The sequence below is a fragment of the Saccoglossus kowalevskii genome, chromosome 9 (genome assembly GCF_978046115.1).
Source record: "Saccoglossus kowalevskii chromosome 9, keSacKowa6.1, whole genome shotgun sequence".
NCBI lineage: Eukaryota > Metazoa > Hemichordata > Enteropneusta > Harrimaniidae > Saccoglossus > Saccoglossus kowalevskii.
In genome coordinates this window covers 23,705,142-23,729,616 of record NC_140649.1, presented here as the reverse complement: position 1 = coordinate 23,729,616, position 24,475 = coordinate 23,705,142, and the positions used below count along the sequence as shown (strand labels likewise).

The following is a 24,475-nucleotide window of genomic DNA, read 5'->3' as shown; positions in this document are numbered from 1 at the left end:
TGTTGTCTCAATTCAACCGATTATAAACTCAAGACTTCAATTCTATGAAAATACGTTTAACATTGTTTTAGTAGAATATTTATTAAATCTAGTGTCTGCATTCTGATTTGGTAACTAGTGCTGTTATTTATGAACTTAGGTGGTCCTACGGCACAGTAGTCATCGAGTTGAAGTACAGTATTGTTTGAATGAATATAGCCGTCTTTTGATGTTAACAATACAATGTACTCTCCTTACTCGCTATTGAATACATTACAATACAGTGAAACATGACACCCGAAAGTTCAAATACCGAAGACACTTTGCGATAGGTAATCGGTTGTTCGTGGCGTACTGAATAAATGCTCTGGAAATGACATTATTGTTTATCCTCACCCTTGCATTACAAGCTACACAAACAAGTAGGTTACTGAATATATTTCATAACATAGTAGTTACTCATTGAAGATAGGAGGAAATTTAACAACGACGTGTTGTTTCCATTTTTTGCAATCAGATTTTACTTCCGTGTTCGAACTAGTGGTTTTAGACTGTATTATATAGTCGATATACTTATTACCTGTACAATCAAATAACCACAAAAAACAGTGAAGGATCAATAAAGAACAACTTAGTAAAAAAAGAAGAGCTTGTGAATAATAATGTGCCTGCTTGGAAGCTAATAAAGAGTGTTATATGGTCATGTTTTCTTTTCTACAAAACGATCTTAGCTCTTACAATCTGTATCCTCTACGATTTGAATAATATCGATCCCGCAAGTGTTTGAACAATAATCTCGGTAGTTTTTGTTGAAAGAATTTTCTGATTTATGATATCGTATGCAGATGATAAAATGACGATCTTTGAATTAAAGCCACAATCATATACTGAATTTGGTTGAAATGATATGTATAAATGGGTATCATCACCTTAGGCGTGATTTGATAGTGGGAAAGTATACATGCTAAACAAGAGAGACCCTAGCTCCTAACGCTGAGGAACGCCATATTTTTTACATTGTCATTGGGGTTGTTTGACCCATGTTTGAAACACACTGGAATCAACTGATTTATACCAAGTGAGTTCTTCACTATTCAATATTCGACAATATTTGAATGGAAACTGATATTTTCAATTATTTTAGAGACAAATGAAACATTTGACATAGGATGATACTTACTGTTTGTCAAGTCAAGGTCTAACTTCTTTGAAATAGCTTCCTTTAACATTGACGGGAAAACACCATTAGATTTCTGTGCCAGCTCATTGTTTCCTTACCTTAAGCGCGAACAACTAGCTTTGCAAACTACAAAAAAACAGACAAGACCTTGTGTAACCTTTATAAGTATACTAATAGTACAACAAGAGATACATTTGTACCAACAAAAAGCTAAGCTTGATACAATAATGATATGTAATGACTGGATATAATGACTAAAAATAACAACAATTAATCATTTTTCAAACATACTTTAATTACGTTTTTAAACATTTCACCAAGTTCATTGACATAAACACGCACCTCAAGTTGCTTTACTTTCACTTGCGTGATGTATGTCTTTTATTTGCTATGTCTTATAGTAAGACAGTTGAGTATTTTTTCAATAACTTGTGGGGTTTTTTCAGAACTTTGGCGTAACCTCTTTAAAATTGTTACAGTGACATAATCAGTCATAATATTTTACATGTGCATGTCAATTATAATTTAACTTTTTTTAAACAATAAAGTCAACACGACAGTTTGCAGACTAACCAATCTATGTTCTATAAACCTTTTCAGCAACACACGAAACATATATGGTCTTGAAAATTAGTTTTTTTTTCAAAATTTACTTTGATTTATATATACGTTAGTACCCATTTCTTGTATAATGTTTTAAATAAATTGGGAATACATATAGCTTTGATCAGTCCAATCCTTTCTCCAAACAATCGTTATCTATATTTATAGTTTACCCGATGATGTCATTGCCAATGAGTCTGCAAAATGATGTTTACGTTTTGACAAAAATTTCTGTGCACTCAAAGCAACTTCATCCAATATACTATGAAATGACAGATGTGTAACAGCAAGAAATTTAGCACAAATTTTAAAGCATTATTTAAGTAACAGTCGATAATATATTATTATACAACAGTTAATTATTTTATTTTCAGTTGCATACTTAGATATTACATTCTTCAATGTAAAAGCATTGCCAAGTCTGACTGGTTTTTACTTTATTGGTGGATACTCTGCTGGTGATGCTATATTTACTGTTGGTGCATCATTTAACTATGGGAGAGTAATAGATACAGGGACAGGAGATGAACTACCATGGGGATACGCTGAAGAAATTCGTTCCAAGAATGGACAAAATTATGCAAGACTACTCTATTTACCAGATGGTGCAAGTAGACCAGGTGTATATTATTGTAATACTTCAGATGTGTATATACAAACAGTACAAGTAGCATCAGAAGGTGGGTAGATCAAATCATAACAGCAGATATGGCTATACAATACAGCTCAACTTACCTACAAGTACAGGTAGACCGGGTGTATATTACTGTATTACTTCAGATGTGTCAATACAAACAGTACAAGTAGCATCACAAGGTGAGTAGATCAAACCATAACAGCAGATATGGCTATACAATGCAGCTCAACTTACCTACAGGTAAAGGTAGACCAGGTGTTTATTTCCGTAATACTTCTGATGTGTCAATGCAAACAGTACAAGTAGCATCACAAGGCTAGTAGATCAAGCCATAACCAAATATTTGGCTATACAATACAGCTCAATGTACCTGCAGGTACAGTAAGACCTGTCGTATATTACTGTAATTCTACAGATATTTCAACACAAACAGTAAAGGTAACATCACATAGTGAGTGGATCAAACCATAACTGTAAGCTCAGCTTTGCCACATGTACAGTTGACAAGGTGTATATTACTGTAATACATGAGATGTGTCGAAACAAACAGTACAAGTAGCATCACATGGTGAGTAGATCAAAATCAAACCATAACAGCAGGTATGGAAATGCAACACAGATCAGTTTAGCTACAGGTACAGGTAGACCAAGTGTTCATTACAGTAATACTTCAGATGTGTCAATACAAACAGTACAAGTAACATCACAGGGTGAGTAGATCAAACCATAACAGCAGATATGGAAATGCAATACAGCTCAGCTTAGCTACAGGTACATGTAGACCAAGTGTTCATTACAGTAATACTTCAGATGTGTCAATACAAACAGTACAAGTAGCATCACACAGTGAGTAGATCAAACCATAACAGCAGATATGGCTATACAATACAGCTCAACTTACCTGCAGGTGCAGGTAGACCAGGTGTATATTACTGTAATACTTCAGATGTGTCAATACAAACAGTATGAGTAGCATCACAAGGTGAGTAGATCAAACCATAACAGCAGATATGGCTATACAATACAGCTCAACTTACCTGCAGGTGCAGGTAGACCAGGTGTATATTACTGTAATACTTCAGATGTGTCGATACAAACAGTACAAGTAGCATCACAGGGTGAGTAGATCAAACTATAACAGCAGATATGGCTATACAATACATCTCAGCTTAGCCACAGGTACAGGTAGACCGGATGTTTAGTACTTTAATACTTTATATTTTTATATCATTGTGTTTCTTTTATTCTTCGAATACTTCAAGCAGTTCAAATGTTGTTGATAATTTCGACATTAAGACATTTAATCTAGTAATTCAACATTTGTACTGGTTAGATAAATGTATTTATAGTTGCATTAAAATCATTTAGAACATGAATATATCGAAGCCGTTTCATTTTGATATGAATATATTATAAAAAAAAAATGATGAATGACATTTAAATGCAATTTACTTGGAGACCCAACATTAGTCTCCGGAAAACTGTTTATAATGTACATGTTTAGAATCAGCTGGATCTAAAATAAATTTGTTATAAATGCTATTGCACAGGGATAAGACACGTCATACCCCTTAACATTTTAATATTGCATTATAACTCCTTTATACAGCCGAATATTCCTTATAGTCTGGAGCTTTGGGGGGATGCATATCACTCACACGTAAATGCCATTTATATGACCCAGAAAATGTGAGTTCGCGCAATGACGTTCAGTTCGTTCACTGAACACTCTGCCTCTTTATTCAAAAACTTCATCCTTGATATTTATAAAATGCACAAATTAGTCACCTGTACCTACATCCACGATTTAATGTACCATAATTGTGCCTATAATATTAATGACTATTTCAAACCTATCCATCATTCATATCAAACCAGACAGTCAAAGACGTTTTTGTTTAATATACCCGTACAACTTTTGGCCAGTTTTCGATGACATACTCAGGTGCAAAAATATGGAATAATATTCCGGCTACAATTAGGTCAATATCTCACGCAGCTCGTTCAAAAAATTATTAAACAATTATTATAGACAGAAAACTAGACAGATATTATTTTTTTGACTGAAGGTAAAACATCTACAGTAAGTTGCTACCAGCGAAATGGAATGCAAATGAAATTGATCACACGAGTTGGTGACGACGACAAATGTGTTACACGAATTAATTTAACATGTGCTATTGTAGCTACTATATGAGAGTGACACATTTATACCAGTGCATGCACGAAAGAAGCAGACTTTAAAACAGGCCAAACTGTTCACACCTCGTAATGTTCGCATTTACAGTTGCTTTGGTGCAATTTATCATCGTTCCCTCCATTGGCCATGCGATATAAGTACAATTCTTAATCTTGTGTTAAAAGCTCAACATTGTATAGTGAAACATTACTCACTAGCATAACCATACCACCAAAAACAAGCGTATGGAACGAGTGGATTGTGGCTGATTTTTATATAAATAGATTGGAACTGGAAAAACAAATGAACAATGAATGCATTTAATAGGATAAATATTTGTCCTCTTTGAGCAAAGTAGCACACAAATAATGTATAAATCATCAATATAAGTAGCACTTGCATTTACGTAAATTACTTAGTGAAAAATAAGTATTATCTTAAAGCTTTCGTCATACAAATATGGTTGTCTTGTATTGTTTACTAGAGAAAATATGATATATTTCAATATTAATATTTGCATACACCTGTTTTCACAAACTTGTCTTCGAATAAACAGGTTTCAGATGTGTTATGTTTCTTTTATTGTTCAAACAACTGAAATCCACCCATGGAGTCACACCAAGACTGTGATTTGGGGAGATGATGTGACTCTGACAATGACAATACAGTCAACTTCAATAACAGAATCACAATTGAAATGGAAACATAATGGTGCGGATATAGAAGAATGGAATGGACAAAGAAGTATTACTATTACATCAGCTAAACCACCAGATGCTGGAATTTATGAATGTTATACTACTCAAACACAACGAGAAAATGGAAAAAATGGTTTTATGAGACTTATTGTTAGGCGTAAGTTCAGTTTGTTTTACATAACTTGAATATAAGACATTTATATGGTACACTGTTTTTATAGTACATTTTCCTACTTAAAATCTGTATTTGAAACTGCATCTTCAATAGGAGGCAGATCATTTTTTTCGAACAATTAAGAACCAAACAGAACCAACGAGTCGCCGTATCCAATATGTATGTATGCTCTAATAGAAGCTGCATTCTCTGTTCCTTCACATAATTTTAATAGTATTCCATGTAAATACAATTCATTAATTCAAATGCATTGTATATGTTGTGATTCACTGGTCCATGTAAAGGAATTTACATGATCAGTAATGACAACATAACACGGAAGGACATCAAGACACTGGAATATTCAAACAGCCCATATAGAAGTCGTAACAGTGAAGCATTAGCACAGTGCTCTATCCTGAAACACTAGCTGCACCAGTGTTGTAGCAAAAACAATGAATGAAACAAGACTGTATCTTGAAAGTAGCTCTGATGAACTCTACATGGAAAGGAAAAAACCTGGATGCATCAACATGACATACATTGAGGTGGCAGAGATTGGACTGACTTGACGCAGTGAACATCTGCACAATACAGGTCCTGGTGGTCGTGTATTGTTGTGAAGAGTGCTAGTATTGATTTTTCAATCACAGTCGGAAAAAAGTAACAACTTAACTAACATAAGTATAACGTAAAATTTGAACACAGGATTCCTGCAGGTAAGCCAGACTTTTTGGTTCTGACTACAAGGAGTTACGATTCTCCCTACCAATCCCTATGCAGAAATAAAGCACACTACAATGTTCAAACAAAAACTTGGACCACACTATGGGTAAATAACTGACTAAAAGGAAACGTGTTGTTAAAAGGTTCTTTATTAAAGGCAAATAGCAAGTATCATGAGATCAACATGACATCATGTAATTATGTGTACCACCCCAAGTCGCGTACTTTATGCTTGGTGACTCATCGGGAAGGACATATCCATATGCTCAGCAAAACAAAGTTGTGGTCATAAATATTGAATGCCTCGATTGCACAGTGCACCCCAAAAGACCAAATGTAAACGAACAAAAATATAACCAATTAATTGAAGGGCAGTATTTAAACTCTATATTAAGCCTGAAATGCGTACGAACACCCCTACCAGTTCCAAAACAGAAATAAAACACACAACAAAGTTTAAAATCTACGTAATAACACTATCACAAGAAGATTCATTCATGGTTAAATCTGAACATGGTCTACATTAATAATATGCGGTTTCAGTTTTACAGTCACCCATGAAACGACGTGGCGGAGCGTTCTCAGGCTATCCAACGTATCTAACTGGAATTTGGTGTTTATAGCACAATATATCAGTAGAATGTGTGCGAGAACAAAAATAACTATTTGGTTTTGAACAACAATTAGAATGACGCAGGTATGACAAAATCTACATCATGTATGCAGATTGACAGATTGACCTCCGGTCAAGAACAAAACAAAACAATAGGCCACTTAGAATTTTAGGACTATACTTACCTTTTGTCTACTATTATGATCATTGTCAAGAATTATTTTAGTACACCTCATATAGACTCATGTTTGGGATGCTGTGTATTTACATGAATCAAAACTATATTGTAATAACACGAGATATATCGAGATTGAAAACAAAACCATGACGCTTTCGACTTAGGAGAGCGACTTGCCTGACAGGCAACATATTCAAACGTTCAAACGTATATACGTTTGTGAAGTCCACAGATTGGATGATAACCACGAGCAGGTGCATGCGGCACATGATCGAAATGAACAACAACCACGTCTCGGGCCGCTGATTGGTTAATTTGGACGGCACTCGTTGTACATACTACTTCGCAGGGGCTGATGTCTACAAAAACCGTTGCGTGATATACTCATGGCTGATTCTCATTGAGGTACACCTTGTGCGGAAGCAATCCCCGGAAAGGCGTTTTGTGCTTGGCGGAATGTCTACTCATTGGCATGATTAATTTCAGCTTTTAAACAGTGTAGCCAAACTGGTGGAGTTCATGTTGCCGAGATAGATATCACATACAAGCGAACTCGGGATTTCAACGTTTTAGTCGACTACTGACGTGTACGCTATCCGAGCCATTAGTCAATCGCCCGGAAAGATGAGGAATATTTATTTTAATTTCAAATCATGTACTATTCAGAAGCAAAACTAGTCCCTGTGTACGAAAATGTTATTCATCTTATGACCTATAACAAATTCGCAAAGAGGCTGTTCCGACACATATCTTTCTTACGCCGAATGGCCATTTGCACACAAATAGTCGTTTTAATCAGCAAAGTCCGATGCAAACAGCCTGGCTGAAGATATTTAAAGCGGACAATATTAATATTCAAATGAGATTAAATAATTAATTATAATAATAATAAGTGACAACAATTTATTTCTACTATGTTATTAGGATTCACAGTGATATTTACCATTCAAATTTAGATAAAAAAATATAATGCAAACACATAATTCAGAGATGCAATATTTTCAGACAATAAAATGCGATTCACACACCTGTAATATTCGCAGTTTACAGCCAATTAATAGTGAGATATACACATACAATACACGCATTGTAATAACAGTCACGGTCCACATAATCGAACACATACAGAACATACTATATTGTATTGTATTGTGATTTTTGATTTACGGATAAATAAAACGAAATTACATTAACGGATGTGACTGATAACTTTTACTCTGAAAAGCTTAGCACCCCGTTGGCAGGCCAGTCACACTGGTTCTCGCTACAAGAGGTTACGATCCCCCCTGCCAAATACTAAGGAAAACTAAACCATATATATATACATACGTGGACAGAGAAATTAAGACACGACTACATGAGTAAAGTTCACTCTACAGTACTGTTTCGTAAGATACATGGAGTACCTCACTCATCAGGAGTTAAGACTTTATTAAATAAACCACCGAAACAGACTACGTTATAAGCGCTACAGATTTGCATAACAATGGAGTGTGTTTACGATATTAAAACTAGTTGTTGCATAGCAACGATTTGGCTCTGTGTCTACAGGAAGAAAAAAGCTCATTTCTTTTATTTAAACTACAGTAATGTGGTTGGAAAATTATAATATATTTCTCTCTAATACATAAGTTGCAACGTTTGCTTGAAGTATTGTATTGTGCAGCACGCGATAACACTCTCCATTTGATGTCGTAATCGATGTTATTGTCTTTTAATGACCAAGCGTATTAACTGAGCTCTGTTGCGTTTCTCAATGATTGGTTGCGTAGCGATGCTGTGTGGTTTCTGTACCGGGTTTTAAATTCATTTTCTGTTAGTCCCACATATGTTTCACACTTGTTGTTGTCTTGCCGTCTGATATTAGCTTGGTAAACCAGGGCCGATTGTAAACAATTTCCGTCTAAGGGGCATTCAGATTTCTTACGGCAGTTACATAATCTGTTGATCTCGGTACTGGGTGTATTGGTGTTGGCCGCTGTTAGCTGTTGTTTGTTTTGATTGCAGATTATTTGCTTCACGTTATTCGTACAACTGTAGCTCAATTTGATGGTGTTACGGCTGAAAATTTTCCTGAGTTTGTTTCCCTGTTGGAAACACTTATCAACCAGGGTGAGGAATCTTCTCCCGACGCTGTTAGTGACATTTTTACTGAAGGGAGGGTTAAACCAGAGGATGTTGTTACGAGGTCTGTTTGTTCTTCTTCTTTCCGTGGGGGGGGGTTCGAATTTGAGGTGATAATCATATCCACTTTGATTTAGAGCTGTCTGGTAAGGTGGAGCGGCTAGATCAAAGTGTTTTTCGTCTGATGAAAGATATGACAATCGTTTGTTGATTCCTGCCGGTATATTCTTTGTGATGGAGGGTGGGTGGTTGCTCTCTATGTACGTATAGTGGGTGGCTGTTGGGTTTAATATATGGATTGTAAGAGCTGTCAGTGAGGTTGAATGTGACGTCCAGGAAGTTGACAATATTTTTATTAGCTTTGATTGTGACTTTCAGACCGTGTAGTTTGAAAATACGGCAGATGGCTTTTTTTATTCTTTCAGTTTCTTTGGGTGTGTTGTCTACAGCGGCTAATCCATCATCTCTGTACAGGCCGATCATTTTTCCGCAAATATCATGTAGCTGTGACAATAAAAAGCATCCAACTAATTCACACGTCTCTGCGCCGTCGAAACTGCCCATAGTTACGTCAAATGAGCTGGTGCTCTTCTTCTGCCAGTAGTGGCCATTATGTGATAACAGAGACTTTTTTGAATGTAGAATAATATTTATTTCTTCTTCCGAAATATGGTCATATGAAGAGGCGAAGTGTAACGCTTTGAGAAGAAGATCTTGGTTAATGGATGGGTAGAATTCTACTATATCAAAGCAAATAAAACGATGTTTTTCTTTGTGTTCGATTTTATTGAACCATTCTATTACAGATGCGGTGTTTTTCCATTGGTTTGCTCTTGTTTCTGTAATAATTTTCTTATTAATCCTGTCTAAAATTTGTTTACTTACTTTGCCAATTTAAAAAGATATAAATTCGTATAATATATTACTTAATATGATAGAGAAACCCTAAATGCAATAAACGAAGTTTATTATAAACTTAGAGGACTTATGATGTCACAAAATTGCTTAAAAATTTAGCAATAGTCAACAGAGGCCCATTTAGCTGAACAACGTTAACTGTTTGCTGACCGACAGTGTTTTTATTTAAAATTGCTTATATCTCTTTTTTTCAATTCACATGGGAAACGTGCGCATTTTGGGCATGCTTTAAATGTTCTATAAACAGCCAATGTCAACAGAGTATCCAATGTGTTACAAATAGATTAAGTACCAGCAAATCAAATTTCGAATAGATATGTCTCTAACGCATGTTTGTTTTTTGGTTCAAGTAGGATTTAGATCGCGTTTCAAAGTCCCCTTAAAAGAAATTTAAATATGGAAAAATACGCTGTCTGTATAGCTTGTATTTAGACGGCACAAAGCCGTAAATTTAAACAATTATAGACAACAAGACTTACTACATCACACGTCACTAACCTGACCTTCATACATGACTCAAACCTCTGATCAGATAGCACCTTATTTTATTCTAAGACATACCAACTATACCAACCTATGGGAGATCCCATCTAACGATTCACTATTTTTAAATATAATACAATACACAATATACGGAGGATAATATTACTACTACTACAACACTACACTGACCTGGTGGCGTGGTGGACTAGATGGGGAATTGGTAATTTTCAAGTAGAATAACAGAGTGGAGTACCTCTCATTGGCTATCTATATTGTTATGAACAGGAGCTTCCTGTTCGGGAATCTCCACCACGTGTTATCAACGGAAACTTCTGAGGTTTTTAGGAACTTCGTCTCGCTTGGCTGATACCGCTCACACGTAGAGATACTAGATTTGACCCAAAAGAATACACACAAATTGTGTTTTAAACTGTACAATTGCGAGAAGCGTATTTGATGAAAACACTTTTGTTGTAACATTTTAGAGATATTTTCCCCATAACACACTATAAAATGGTGCCATTACAAACACGTTTTTAAAAGTGTTACCACGATGAACATGTATAACAAGTGCTTTTAATAGTGTTTTTACTGGTCACACATTATTAAAGTGTTTCCACCAGGAACATGTATAAAACGTATTTATTATCACAACACTTTTAAAAGTGCTTTTACTAGACACACATTTTCTAAAGTGTTTATAATCACGACACGTAGAAAAATGATTCAACCAAAGACATGTTTCAATGAAATATTTACTATAACTCTTTGAAAAGTGATTTCAATAGACACACATTTTGAAACGATATGTATTGAAAAAGTGTTTATCATCGCACCACTTCAAAAAGTAAAACACAAACTGAATGTTGACAAGTGCAATATTCAGAGAAACATTTTAAAATGTATTCACACTGATAACATGGTAAAAAATCATTAACATTATCATTTTTGAAAACAAAATATATGACGCGTTTCATGATGAGACACTTTGCACTATTGTACAGTAATCATAACAAATGAGAAACAAATTACATAATCAAGTAAGAATGTATTCGTAAATATAAACATTAATAATGTAAGTTTGTCAATTTAAAAAAACAGACATGTACAGTTATTGTAAAAGATTATCAATCGCGTATGTTTACTGAAATTCAAATCTTCCGTGTAATTAGTAATGAACTGAAACGAACAATAACATCTTTGAACCCTTTCTTCACTGACATAAATGAAAAGTCCAAATCTCTTCCCATGTGATATTGTTGTCCAGAATACAGTCCCTCCGGGCACATCAAATTCCTGGGGAAAAATAGTGAGACATAAAGTTGCGATCCCATTTACATTCAATCCCCGACTATGAATATATGCACTATCTATTTTATTTCATTCATCTTTTACTTTTCTATCCGTCAAGCGGGTTGATTGCTTATTTTCATCACTTTTAAAATCACCACTATAAAGAACAGTGTGTCATTTTGAAAAAAAATAGCTATTAAACCACAGTTCTACTCGCATAGAAGATGGAGGCACTGAACTAACAATAACCCATATTAATTAATTCCGAATATTAGCAGTAACATCTTGTCCGTTCCCATTCACTTAAAATCTGAAAATTATATTATGATTAAAATGCAGTGAGTAATGTTCAAATAATTATCAATAATGTTTCAAGCAATGCGATTTTTAATCAGAAATATACAATGTAAAATATTATTGTTGTTATAAACTAACGCGCATGTAATGTGAAAACGAAAATATGACCACAAACGATTTAACTGCAGTTTCCTGTTAAATTCTGCAACATTTCTATGATTTTATTTGATAACTCAGGTCATGTCTCTGCGGTATGTCGGCATGGACGTAATGTGGTATGGAATTCACTGGTCCTGCAAATTCATTTTCTTAATCATGAGTTTAATCAGTTAGGTCGCTGCAAATATCAATGTAGTACACAACTGCCTTTGCTGGCTCTATCAATTATACTTTCCACACGCTTCGTAACGGAGTAACAATATCATCATACCTTCAGGTTTGTTTTGGATAACTTCCGGTTCCCTTCTTACCTCAGAAAATCAAAAACAGACGTCATTCGGTTTAGATTGTTTAGCCTGTTTAGCGCATCGTCATTCAGCTTACTAACTCGAACATTGATAACAACAATTCAATCGGTTATCAAACTTGTGACAGGTACATGGTATGCACACTCGCAAAATACTAAAACCGATAAATTTATCTATACATGCACAGTATGACTTGCTGACAAATGTGACGTGTGTGAGCATTTGCATACATATTCTGCATACAGTCGATAATAAGTACTGTGTACATTGTAGATGTATAACGTAGACGACATACAAAAGCGTCCTGTATATAATCGGGTATTTTACCCTGAAACATTACATGTGTGTTTGTTTTAGAAAGTGCTTCATGGTAAAACAATTTGGAAGAAGTGTTTTAGTGTTTTACTCTTATGAACACAAATGTGTCTTATACATTAATACTTTGCGAAACAGTTATAGTCTGGTGTTTCACCAACATCGTTGGTGAAGTTGCTTTCTAAAGTGTTTCAAATTGAACATTTAAAAAAAAATCACATGTGCGAATCTTCAGATGTGATTGGAACTACAACTACCGTTCACCAAATGCAGATTAATAAAATCGGTTAGGCCTCGAAGTACTTAATTCACTAAGTGTCTCGATTTCTAGTTGTACTTATGTTGGAGACCATATAGGTTGGTGCTCAACATAAAATTATTTACTGGAGGTAATGTCATCTCATTATGTATTTATGTTGCCGCAAATTGTATTTATGTGTGTTTACAATGTGCTTAATTTTCATAAAAATACTAAAACACTACTCTTTTTTCTATGGAAAATGCAAGTATTTTATTATATAATACACATGTTTGTAATTACAACAGTGTGTTTTCCATTAAAACGGCGTTTTCAATGAAAAGCATGAAAGTGCTTCCAAGATTTACAGTGTAGGGAATCACGTAGCCCGAAAATGTCAGGTGCTCTTAAACCTATTATGTCCAATTTCATTACATTTCGTGCGATTTAGTCCTTGCGATTCCAGGTGAACTTAAATCCTCCACTGAATGCTCGTTGTCCCAAAAACATGTTAAATTGTCCGCAAAAGCCACACTTTTAATTTCTTCATTTATCTCCTTAAAACCACTTTATTAGACCTGATGCAATGAACAATATTTCTAGGGATAATATGAATAGTGCTGATGATAGGGGGCTCACCCTGCCGTACCCCCTTTTCCACTTTGAAATATCCCGTTGTATAACCATGATTAATGACTGAACATTATATATCAATGTAATATGTTTTTACCCAATTAATCAAAGAGACTAGAATTGTATGCTTTTAGACAGTTCATTAAATAGTCCCATTCCAGAGGATTCAAAGGCCTTTTGAAAATAAATCGTCATTGTTATTCCCTGCAACTCATTTTCATCACTACAGAGTAGAATTTCCTCAATTAATCGTGTACAATCGGAAATAGTTCTTCCTTGAACAAAGACAGACTGAGTACAATAAATAACATTTGGCAAAACTTTCTCCAGTCGTTTGGAGATGCAACGTGAACCGATTTTAGCATCTACATTTATAAGCAAAATTGAACGCTATTTTTTAATGTACCGTTTAACCTTCCCCTTTCTTCAATAACAGTAATGATGCTTTGACGTTGGGAAGTAGAATAATTTAATGAATCAACCACAAAATTGCCAACAGGAGACCAGAAGGCAACATAGAATTCTACTTGAAGGCCATTGTTACCGAGAGTTTTGCCTATACACATTGTACATAAGGTTTCATAAGCTTCATTCATAGTTACAGCGCCTTCAAATGCCGTTTTATCACTTAAAGACAGGCAAGGAATATTATTGGTGAAAAACATATTAGAATTGCTTTTAGTTTCCGGATTTGATTGATAAGATTTTTATAAAATGATTTAAATTCCCCTAGCACATCATTGGGATTTTGCTTAATCGACCCATCCGAACCAACGACTCTCTGAAGGTGGGACCAACGATGGTTACTTTTTTCCAAACCCAAAATCGAACAATGGATCGAACAATAGCACCCGATGTAATGTATTCATAATGCTCGCCAAAATCAGATCTAGCTTTTTTTTGTCAATGTTTGGGTCAGTTGGGCTGTTATAAATATATCAAAATATATTTCAGACAAACGTTGCTTTGTCACCTGTTTACTAAACTGAATAGTAAATTTTCTTATATTAAATTTTAAAATATCCCATAGTAACATTTGTTCTAAACGGAATCGTATTCCAATCTCCATTCATCGAAATTTTCTTGTAATTGTTGACAGTATTGTGTGTTGTCTATTAAGCTACAATTAAATTTCCAAAAAATGGACCAAATGGAGTATTATCTAAAATAATTAAGATACTTACAACTGAATGGTCACTGAAGGGGACAGCGGTAATTTCAGCTGATTAAACCATTGTCTGTACAAAACTCCAAAACTAAGAAATAGTCTAGTCTGCTACTAATCCCTTCTCCATGTGAATCGTTCACATTGGCGTTTCTAACCCGCCAGTTATCAACCAAATCATGTACTTCGATAAATCTCGAAAAGGCAATTTTCCAACCAACCGGATTACCCCCATGCTTATGTTGTGTTGTAAGTAAAGTTAAAATCATCATGATTTTAACGTTAATGTTACTTTGAGTGAACCTTTGTCAGATTCATGAAAATGAAGCATTTTCGCTATTCAGGAACTGAATCGCAACATTCATTCGACTCGGTACTAACGTTCCCACAATAAGTTTCGAGATAATACCTTCTCGTGTGTTTCGAAATGCTATTCCAACCCAACTACCCTGTAGAGGAACCTTCATATACATATATGTCACAAGTTGGTACACAAACAATTCTTCTGTTGATATGGCTTTCTGTATATAGTTTGTATTATGAACTTGTGAATACCTGGATCAAAATTGCCACACAGACATAATACAGATTTAGTTCACTGCATGGAAAAGATGGGGCCGAAAAATAAGTTGTTAATAACACACAGTAAGTGGGTGTTAAAAGAAAAGTTACTGGATTATTAATTAATGTATTCTTCATTTCACTCTTTATAGCTGAAATATACCCAGAGAGTCAAACCAAGACAGTGAGTTGGGGAGATGATGTAACACTGACCATAACCATACAATCAACATCAATAACAGAATCACAGTTGAAATGGAAACATAATGGTGTAGATATAGAAGCATGGAATGGAAATAGTAGTATTACTATTACATCAGCTAAACCATCAGATGCTGGAATTTATGAATGTTATATTACTCACCAACAACGACAAGATGGATTACATGGTTTTATGAGACTTATTGTGAGACGTAAGTTCACATAGTTTTACATATTTTACATGTGACATAAGTCATTTCAATACTATCTATTTTATCGAAGTCTGATAAATATAACTATTTAACTGGATATCATTTTTATTCATACTTTGACTGATTCATTAAACACATACCATAACATAAAAACAATACATAAAATCACACATATACCAATGCACTAATGATTGTTTTGTGATCTGAGCCAATATTGCCAAATGACAGGCGTGTTGTTGTATATTTGTTGTCATATCCGATTACTTCAAGGACAGACATGGTCAACACATATATTTGATGCATGAATTTATTTATGAAATCATTCTCTGACATAGTATTTGAATCTCCGAATAGAAACCTTTTTGCTGTGAAATTGTTTTCAAAAGAGCGGACGATAATAATTTGGTTTTGTTATGTGCATTTGTGCAGTCAGTCTGTTCCTTGCTATGACTCGGACTTACATAAACTTACTTTGGGTGAACCTCTGCCAGATTTAGGAAAATGAAGCATTTTCGCTATTCAGGAACTGAATCGCAACATTCAGTCGGCTTAGTAGTACTAACGTTCCAGTGACAATAAGTTTCGAGGTAATGCTTTCTCGAGTGTTCCGAAATGCTATTCCAACCCAACTACCCTGTACAGAAACCTTCACATACATATATGTCAGAAATTGGTACACAAACAATTATTCGGTTGATAGAGCTTCCTGTATATAATTTGTATTATGAAATTCTGAATACCTGAATCAAAATTGCCACACAGACATAATACAGATTTAGTTTACTGACGAGACGAGACACCTTTTTGTTGTTAAATTGCTTTAAAAATAGCGGGCGATTATAAATTTGGTTTTGTTCTGTGCATTCGCGCAATCTGTCTGTTATTGCTATGACTCGGACTTACATTAACCTGTGTTATTCATTATCTGATGATGTACTGAGTATTACACAGTTACATTTCTATTTTTCTATTTTATCTACATTAAAAGTTTTTATCTACTATTCCATCTACATTAACTATGCCTAGTCATACCTTTGAAATGCTTTGACTCGTTTTCACGAAAATTGGTTAGCAGTGTATCTGAAAAATGTACAGATGAACGTCAAATTCGTTTTTTGATCTGTGCACGCTATGTTTAGGGTAAAAATGCGTACTTTACAGTCTACAAATAGGGTACAACATCTCTTGCCTGTTCGTGCACATAATGTTTATAGATACAATTTCACAATTAATCACTCGTAATTGTTACTCATTGTCAAATCTATTGATTCCTTTTATACATTGTTCGGAGGTTTCTTTCATTTACTTGCAGGGGTAAATTCGCTGTTGTCGGACAGCAAAACATGGCTTACGGTTGCCTCGCCAAGTACATGCCTAGTGCTGTAATTCTTGATTTGACTAATATTTTGCCGGTAAAAACTACAGAATTGTATCAGGCGTTTATTTGCGACTGAGCGAATCTGTCGATGAGAGCGCAATAAATATCGCCCACCATGTTCGGGTAGTGATCACCTGCAAATTTCATCATGCAAAGCCCAGAACTTACAACCAAACTTTCGCTACTAATATTGGGATGTAAATTCTCTGGGAGGGGGATTCTATAGCTAGAAATTTACTATCGGTCAGGTAAAAAATAAACATAGAAATAACAAACAGCTTATTCTTAAAAAAAAGGTTCAGTAAATACCAAGTACATATTTCTGTTACATGTCTGAAATTCTGTTATTCTTGTTGTTGAGAATAAACTAGTTCAAAATTTGGTTTAAATTCACACAGTCAAAGCGTCATCATTTTGGCCGGCCTAAAACGTCTAACGTGTCCGGTTCGCAACAAGTTGTCTCCCCGAGTTTTGGACGAAATCCAATTGACTCTCTCACAGTCATTTCTGATGCGATTGTGAAAAATGGTTTTGAAAATGCGCAACAAATGTAATAATCATAATTGGTCTTTTATTTAGTCAAAAATAATGGCGATTACCTAATCTAGCGCTTGTTCGCATTGTAGTTAGGCTGGCCTGTCTTGGAGATTGAAATTAAGACCAGTCCACATGTGTCTTTCCATACGTAACTTATTTAAGCTGACCCAAATATTATTGTTCATACTCACACATGAAATTTAGTCAAAGCTAAATTTCAATATCAAACCTCCTAATGTCGATTCAAATATGTTATAATGGATTTAATTAACACTCAATTTATGCACAATAAATAATACAAGAATAATGTTAGAACAACAATTATTATACAGATATAAATCACAGTCAAACATTTTCATACGCTGTATCAACAGTGACACATGTTCACTCCGTGTTTACTAAAGTAAATTGTAAAATTGCTAAATGTGTTGACAAGTCAACGATGAAAATACACCATTCGTGTGATTTGAGCCGTTCGAAGCTCGTGTACAGTGGGGCAAAAAGTCAATATGGCAACTACATTGAGTTAACTGTGCACTACATAATTATGCGAATTAACTGAATTCCAATGTCTCCGCTGACGAAAAATCGTTCATAACAAACTGTTTAAAATGAATGTGTGTGGTGCCAGGACTTACTATCACATTTTGTCAATATTTAAACATATCGCAAAATATAGAGCAAATATGACATCACAAATATACTGTAATAACACGAGAAATATATATCGAGATTGAATAGGCTAACAAAACCATGACGGTTTCGACTTAGGAGGGCGACTTATGTACCCACGAGCCGGTTTATGCGGCACACCAAGATCTGAATGAACAACAACTCCGTCTCGATACGCTGATTGGTGGATATAGACGGCAATCGTTGTGCATACTATTGCGCAAGGGCAGGTGTTTACAAAAACCGTTGCGTAATGTTACACTTGGCTGATTCTCATTGAGGTACACCTTGTGCGAAAGCAAACCCCGGGTAAGGAGTGTGTCTTGTGCTTGGCGGACTGTCTACCCATTGCCATGATTAATTTTAGCTTTTAAAGAATGTAGCTAAACTTGTAGAGTTCTTGTTGCTGAAACTGACATCACGTACAGGCGAGCTCGGAATGTCAAAGTTTTAGTCGACTCCTGACTTGTACACTATTCGTGTCGTGCTTCAATCTCCCGGAAACATGTGGAATATTTATTTTAAATTAAAATCATGTACTATTCAGGAGCAAAACTAGTTCCTGTGTACGAATATGCTTTTCATCGTATAACCAATAACACAATCACAGAGAGGCTGTTCCAACACATATCTTACCTACGCCGAATGACGATTTGCCTACAAATAGTCGTTTTAAACAGCTCGTATTAGACAAAATACTGATAAAGACAGCCAAGCTGAAGATGTTCAAAGCGGACAATATTAATATTCAAATCAGATAAGATAAGAAGTATTCAAATTGGTGCTCGTACAGGAAGCCGAGTTATTGGGCACCGACAAAACATGAAAACATGTTCTGAAAATGTCACCTTCACTTTCATCAGAGTTGCAACTGACCGCCGCCACCTGTTTACGTGCCCACATATGCCATCATGTTTGCTGAAATGTCCTGGTTTATTGGAATGTGGCATATGAAATTTCATTTATTAACCTTTCTCCACAGAAAGAAAAGGATATACATAAATTGAATGATAAAATTAAAGAGACTGAATCGGAGATGTATATTCAAAAATCAAACCCAGTTTACTTATCCTGCTCTGTTGTCTTTGCAGTTGGACACAAGTACCGTGTGTTTACATGTACTGCAGGCATGTAAACACATAAAAGTGTTGTACTTTGGAAGGCGGAATTACACTCTTTTATAATGCACGCATATTGATTTTATTTCATTTATATAAAAACGATCCAAACTCAAAAATAATTAACGACAATTCAACCACACCATTTTTAAAGTAATAACTTACAACACGAGAGTTTCAAAGTAATATATATTTTTTAAAATATGTTCACTTAGTTATAGACGATACAACAAAACCAAACAAAGAACATAGCAGCAGTATTTACTAGTAGCAACTGTCAAAGTGGACATCATTAGCATCAATTTTCAAGTTCATGTGGTTGAATATTCATTATGTAACCATTCATAATTCAAAACCATAAACAGTAAACTAACAAAGTTGTTCACTGCAAACAGTGTGATTGGAACAAGCTCTACCCAGATCAGGCATATTACGATAAATGAATGTCTAGAGCTCTCGATGACAATTGAACAACAAGTGTCTATGTTGTAGGCTGCATGCGACTTGCCACGTGTTCAACTTTAAGTTAATCAAGCGCACCCTGACAACTGATGACATGACCTTTCTATGGCAAACGTTCGGACCATTTTATTAGATTCAATGTAAATCTCGCAAGTTGAATAATATCGTCTTATGTGACTCGTATTTAATCAGATAACATTTTATTTTCATGTTATTTGTTTAACACTTTTGACCATCTGAACCGTTTGACTACTGATCTTCTGAAAAGTCAACTCAACCACCGTCAGTGACTATTTATTAGCCGAGTGATACTATCACATACGAAATACATATCGCAATTTTCACATTATAACGATTTTTGCATGCCTATGAATTTCGACGACATTTTATCTAATGGAAACACTGTAAATACGATTATCTGTTCTGATTACCGACTTACCGTCAAACCAATTTCCCAAATTAATATCAATCTTTGGTCGGAAATTGATTCTATGACAACACACCATAGAAATTGTTTTTCTGGTAAAACCAAGGATGCGTGTTATAGCCCAATGTTTGGTTACAATTCTTGGAACTTTGTCCACGGTACAAAGGTAAAACTAGTTTAAATGTCTTTCAAATATATTCCCTGTTTGTTTTTCTTGTACAATTCAATATGCTGTGTGATATGATGGGTCATTTTTTCACTGCCCCGACATTCTACTCTAAATGTAAAAGATTATTATCCTGTACAACATTTAGCCATAGTCCACCAAGCTAATTGCGTTGTCAGTCTACTCGTATGTGAATCACAACGGTGAATCATTGAAAGGAACAGTAACGCGATATTACACGCACATACGTACACCAACAGTCATCCCGGTTTATTTTCACGAATTGCTTTGTTTTGCGTGAATTCTTTGTAATTAAGCATTCCATTATTTCAATTTATAATTATTAATTTGTCAGCCAGCATAATTATTATTTTGTATGTTTTATGTTTAGTTTCTCTGTGTATGAACTGGTCTATAACATATCTAGTAACGCTCATTTGTACATTGGGAGTAACTCTGAATATATTGGAATTCTATGTGCTTAGTCATGAAGTAACCACGTCGCAAATATGAGGTGAAACATTTTTCTTTAGCCCAATAAATAAGTGGGAACAATTTATTTCTGCAATGTTATTACCCTGTCTGTATCAACAAAGCAATTTTCAAGATATTGGTAAAAATTGTATTTTACTTTTATACAATTTATATTATAATTTTATTGGGACATTGAGATTAATATATTTTATATTAAGTACAATAATGAACAACAAAAGGTGATCAAGAAAGTTGACTTCCCTGAAAACTGTTTAAATCTTCGTCGGTTCAGATGTATGTGGCGATAATTCAAGTAATACAAAATAAGATGTATGTAATAATAGTAAAAGCAAATAATGTAAAATATATGAGATTGCATAAATTCACCCCGTACTACACATCAGATTTTAATTAGATTGGTACAATGTATTACATGTATACTTTTTTTCCGGTTTGCAGGAAAGTGTATTACGAAACATACATGTTAATTTTAATCTCTGCATTTTAAGCATGGTTATGGGCTCACAGAGTGTTATTTGTGGTCAAAATAGGGTAACAAATTTGTTTTTTACATGTTCCCGGCATTCCTTTTACATTCATTCCATCTCCACGCATAAGTAATGCGCAATGTATTATATATTGATATTTATTATTTAAATGCCTATTAATACGCCAATGAAGTGAAAATCGGTCAAAGCACTTATTTTCAGCCATTCACTGGCTGATTTTCATCCGGGGGACAATTGAAATCAGTTATCGTTTTGGTGAAATATTTTAGTTTATGCATATTTCATTTTATACTACTGTCTTGTTTATATTTTCAAAAATATAATAAGACATGTGGGTTTAATTTGCAAATAATAAATCCCCACATGAGGGCCTCATCATTACTGACTGCGGTATTTATACAGCGATGAATTTTCAGTATCTTGTTGTTTTTTTCTGTGTCAGATTAACATAATACTGGAAACATTCTTTTGAAAAAAGGTTGAATTAAAGCATTTTTTATCTACTTTCTATATTTCACAAACAAAAATTGTTTTCACCTTCGAACACGTGAAATTTTGGTTATTAAGGCTTTTAAATTATTTGTTTATAGTCCAAAATAAACCAAACCTTTGTCGGTAAGGGCTCGGCTAAATTCAAATGTTTAAAATCAGTATCAAGTCAATGTGGTTAGTCAGAGCTTAATAACTTGCCAAATAAGGAGTGCCAGACAGTCGCGATGTCATTTGACATGGCTTAAACAATATATTAGAAAATTACATATAGGTGTTAGAATGTGGAGATTAAAGTAATATTGCATGGAGAAATTAACACGTACTGACATACAAAATTCAATGCAAGTGTCATGTCATACGTACATGTGGGTAGCATACCAGATTGGTGACACTTAGCACATGATGAGCACTGTTTGTAATTTTACTTATTATGACTAGCGAACGCTGTAGAAAGTTTATTAGTATGCTGCAACGCCCAATTCCACTATGTATGTAAGGGTGCCTCTAGAGAGTAGTTGAACGTGGTGTAGCGCAGTTTCATCTTTTATGGCACGAGCGTGTATACGCAAATCATAAATCATAACCTACGCATACATCAGACTTGCATTTGGCAATAAAATACTACAGCGAAATCCTTTGTTGTTTACTTACTTTTTAATTGAATAAATTAATGTCTAAATAAGATGAAGAGGGAGTAACCGTTGACTATTATTTTAAACTTGTGTGACGATTATTATTCTAAATACAAGAAGTCACATTTGACATCGCCTGGTGTTGATGCGATTCTATTTAATAGAACCACGAGGCAATATATAGCTAAGCTTTAAGTAGTTCTGAGGTGTAAAGCGTGGCATCTAAAAAAATACCCATTGCTACTCGAGAAACAAAGTGAAGCAAGGTTGACAGTGTATAGACAGTGTATAAAATGGCTTTGAAGATGTCTTTCCCCATTTATATCATTGTCATTTGCACTCCAGCTAATTCCAGAAAATGTATCCTGAATAATACAAACATATAGTTACCAAGCAGCGTTTTATTGGTTGATTTCGCCAAAGTGAAGTGTCACACGATAACAATAGAGTGTACAGATAAATAATCATGACGGGTTTGCGGAACTATTAAGGTTATTTATTATAATTAGTGTTACCCTTGATGTGTAAATGTGGTTGAAACTACAAAAAAACAAAAGTGGATTTAATAGTTTGTTGGTTTTAGTTATGTTTTAAACTATGTGGCCACTCACACTAGTCAATTGATTCTAATGTCAGTGTAAACAGAATCGACATCGCAAGTCTGATTTGTCACATACAGCATAGTGTACACGCCCATGGTTTAGTTGAAATCCACAATAAATGCTGTTATTTTAATATTGATAAAGATAAAACATAAGTGATCAATGACCCTGTTTTTATGATATGACGATCGATTATGGGTGTGTCAATATCACACAAAATTTGGACCTTATTCAGTCTGTTGGACCTGATTTATTTCATTGGCTCTCAAGTAATTCCAGACTTATTCTTGTTATTATTATTATTATTATCTCAACGACGTTGGATCCAATTCAGATTAAGTGCTGCTATTTTTCCATCATTGTCACATCCAATTTAAAAGGAAGGGTTATAGCTACGAGTAACTGTCAATACATTATTACATAAATCCATCAGAACAAGCGCAACTACAACAGAAAAATAATAAGTTATATTTTGTCGTCAAAGAACACTATTCTGAACAGTTTTAACCTTATTCAGCAAGGAAAAATAACATAATCCAGGAACTAACTGATCGCTTCATTAAGTACTTACTGACATTGAAGAAATCTGCACCCCTCTGGACTCAAGCGAAATAATCACCCAATTCAGCAACCTTATTCCAGTCAACTAGTACAAAATCATGTTTGCTCGACCCTCTTTCTACACCCAATTATATACCGAAAATGTCTAATTTTACCCTTTTATACAGTATCATGATTACAAAAAAAAGAATAAATATATATAGCTACGTTGCAGCAATATCGGGTTTCGGGTCCACGTGACTTATTAGCAGCGTTCCAAGATTAACATCATTGACAATAATATATTAATGGAATTGAAAGACCTTCATAATAAACATGTTACATGTACCTGTCTGTAACAGTCCGCAATATAAAACAGATATGCATATTAATGAGGTCATATGACCAGATATGGCAACAAGAAATGCGAGTAATTTTTCTGGCCAGACACCATCATAAGTGCATTCGTTGGTTGCATGTCCGTATCTGAAACAGTAATGGAGATATTACCTGTTTGCATATTAATGATATGTTAGTCACTTCTCTTGTCCAAAAGCTTCAATAAATTACTGGTTTCGTATTCCTATCTATAACAGTGCTTGAGATATTATG

At 34.6% G+C, this 24,475-nt stretch overlaps 1 protein-coding gene across 1 annotated transcript in view; it reads left to right on the top strand.

The window, feature by feature from the left end:
* Positions 1 to 24,475, top strand: part of LOC146739003 (tyrosine-protein kinase receptor Tie-1-like) — a 58,119-nt gene that overhangs the window by 4,424 nt on the left and 29,220 nt on the right. Inside the window, exons 3-4 of the mRNA XM_085504024.1 lie at positions 2,137 to 2,442; positions 15,594 to 15,854. Of these exons, the coding sequence (XP_085360150.1) occupies positions 2,137 to 2,442; positions 15,594 to 15,854 (567 nt within the window). The remainder of the gene's footprint in view (positions 1 to 2,136; positions 2,443 to 15,593; positions 15,855 to 24,475) is intronic.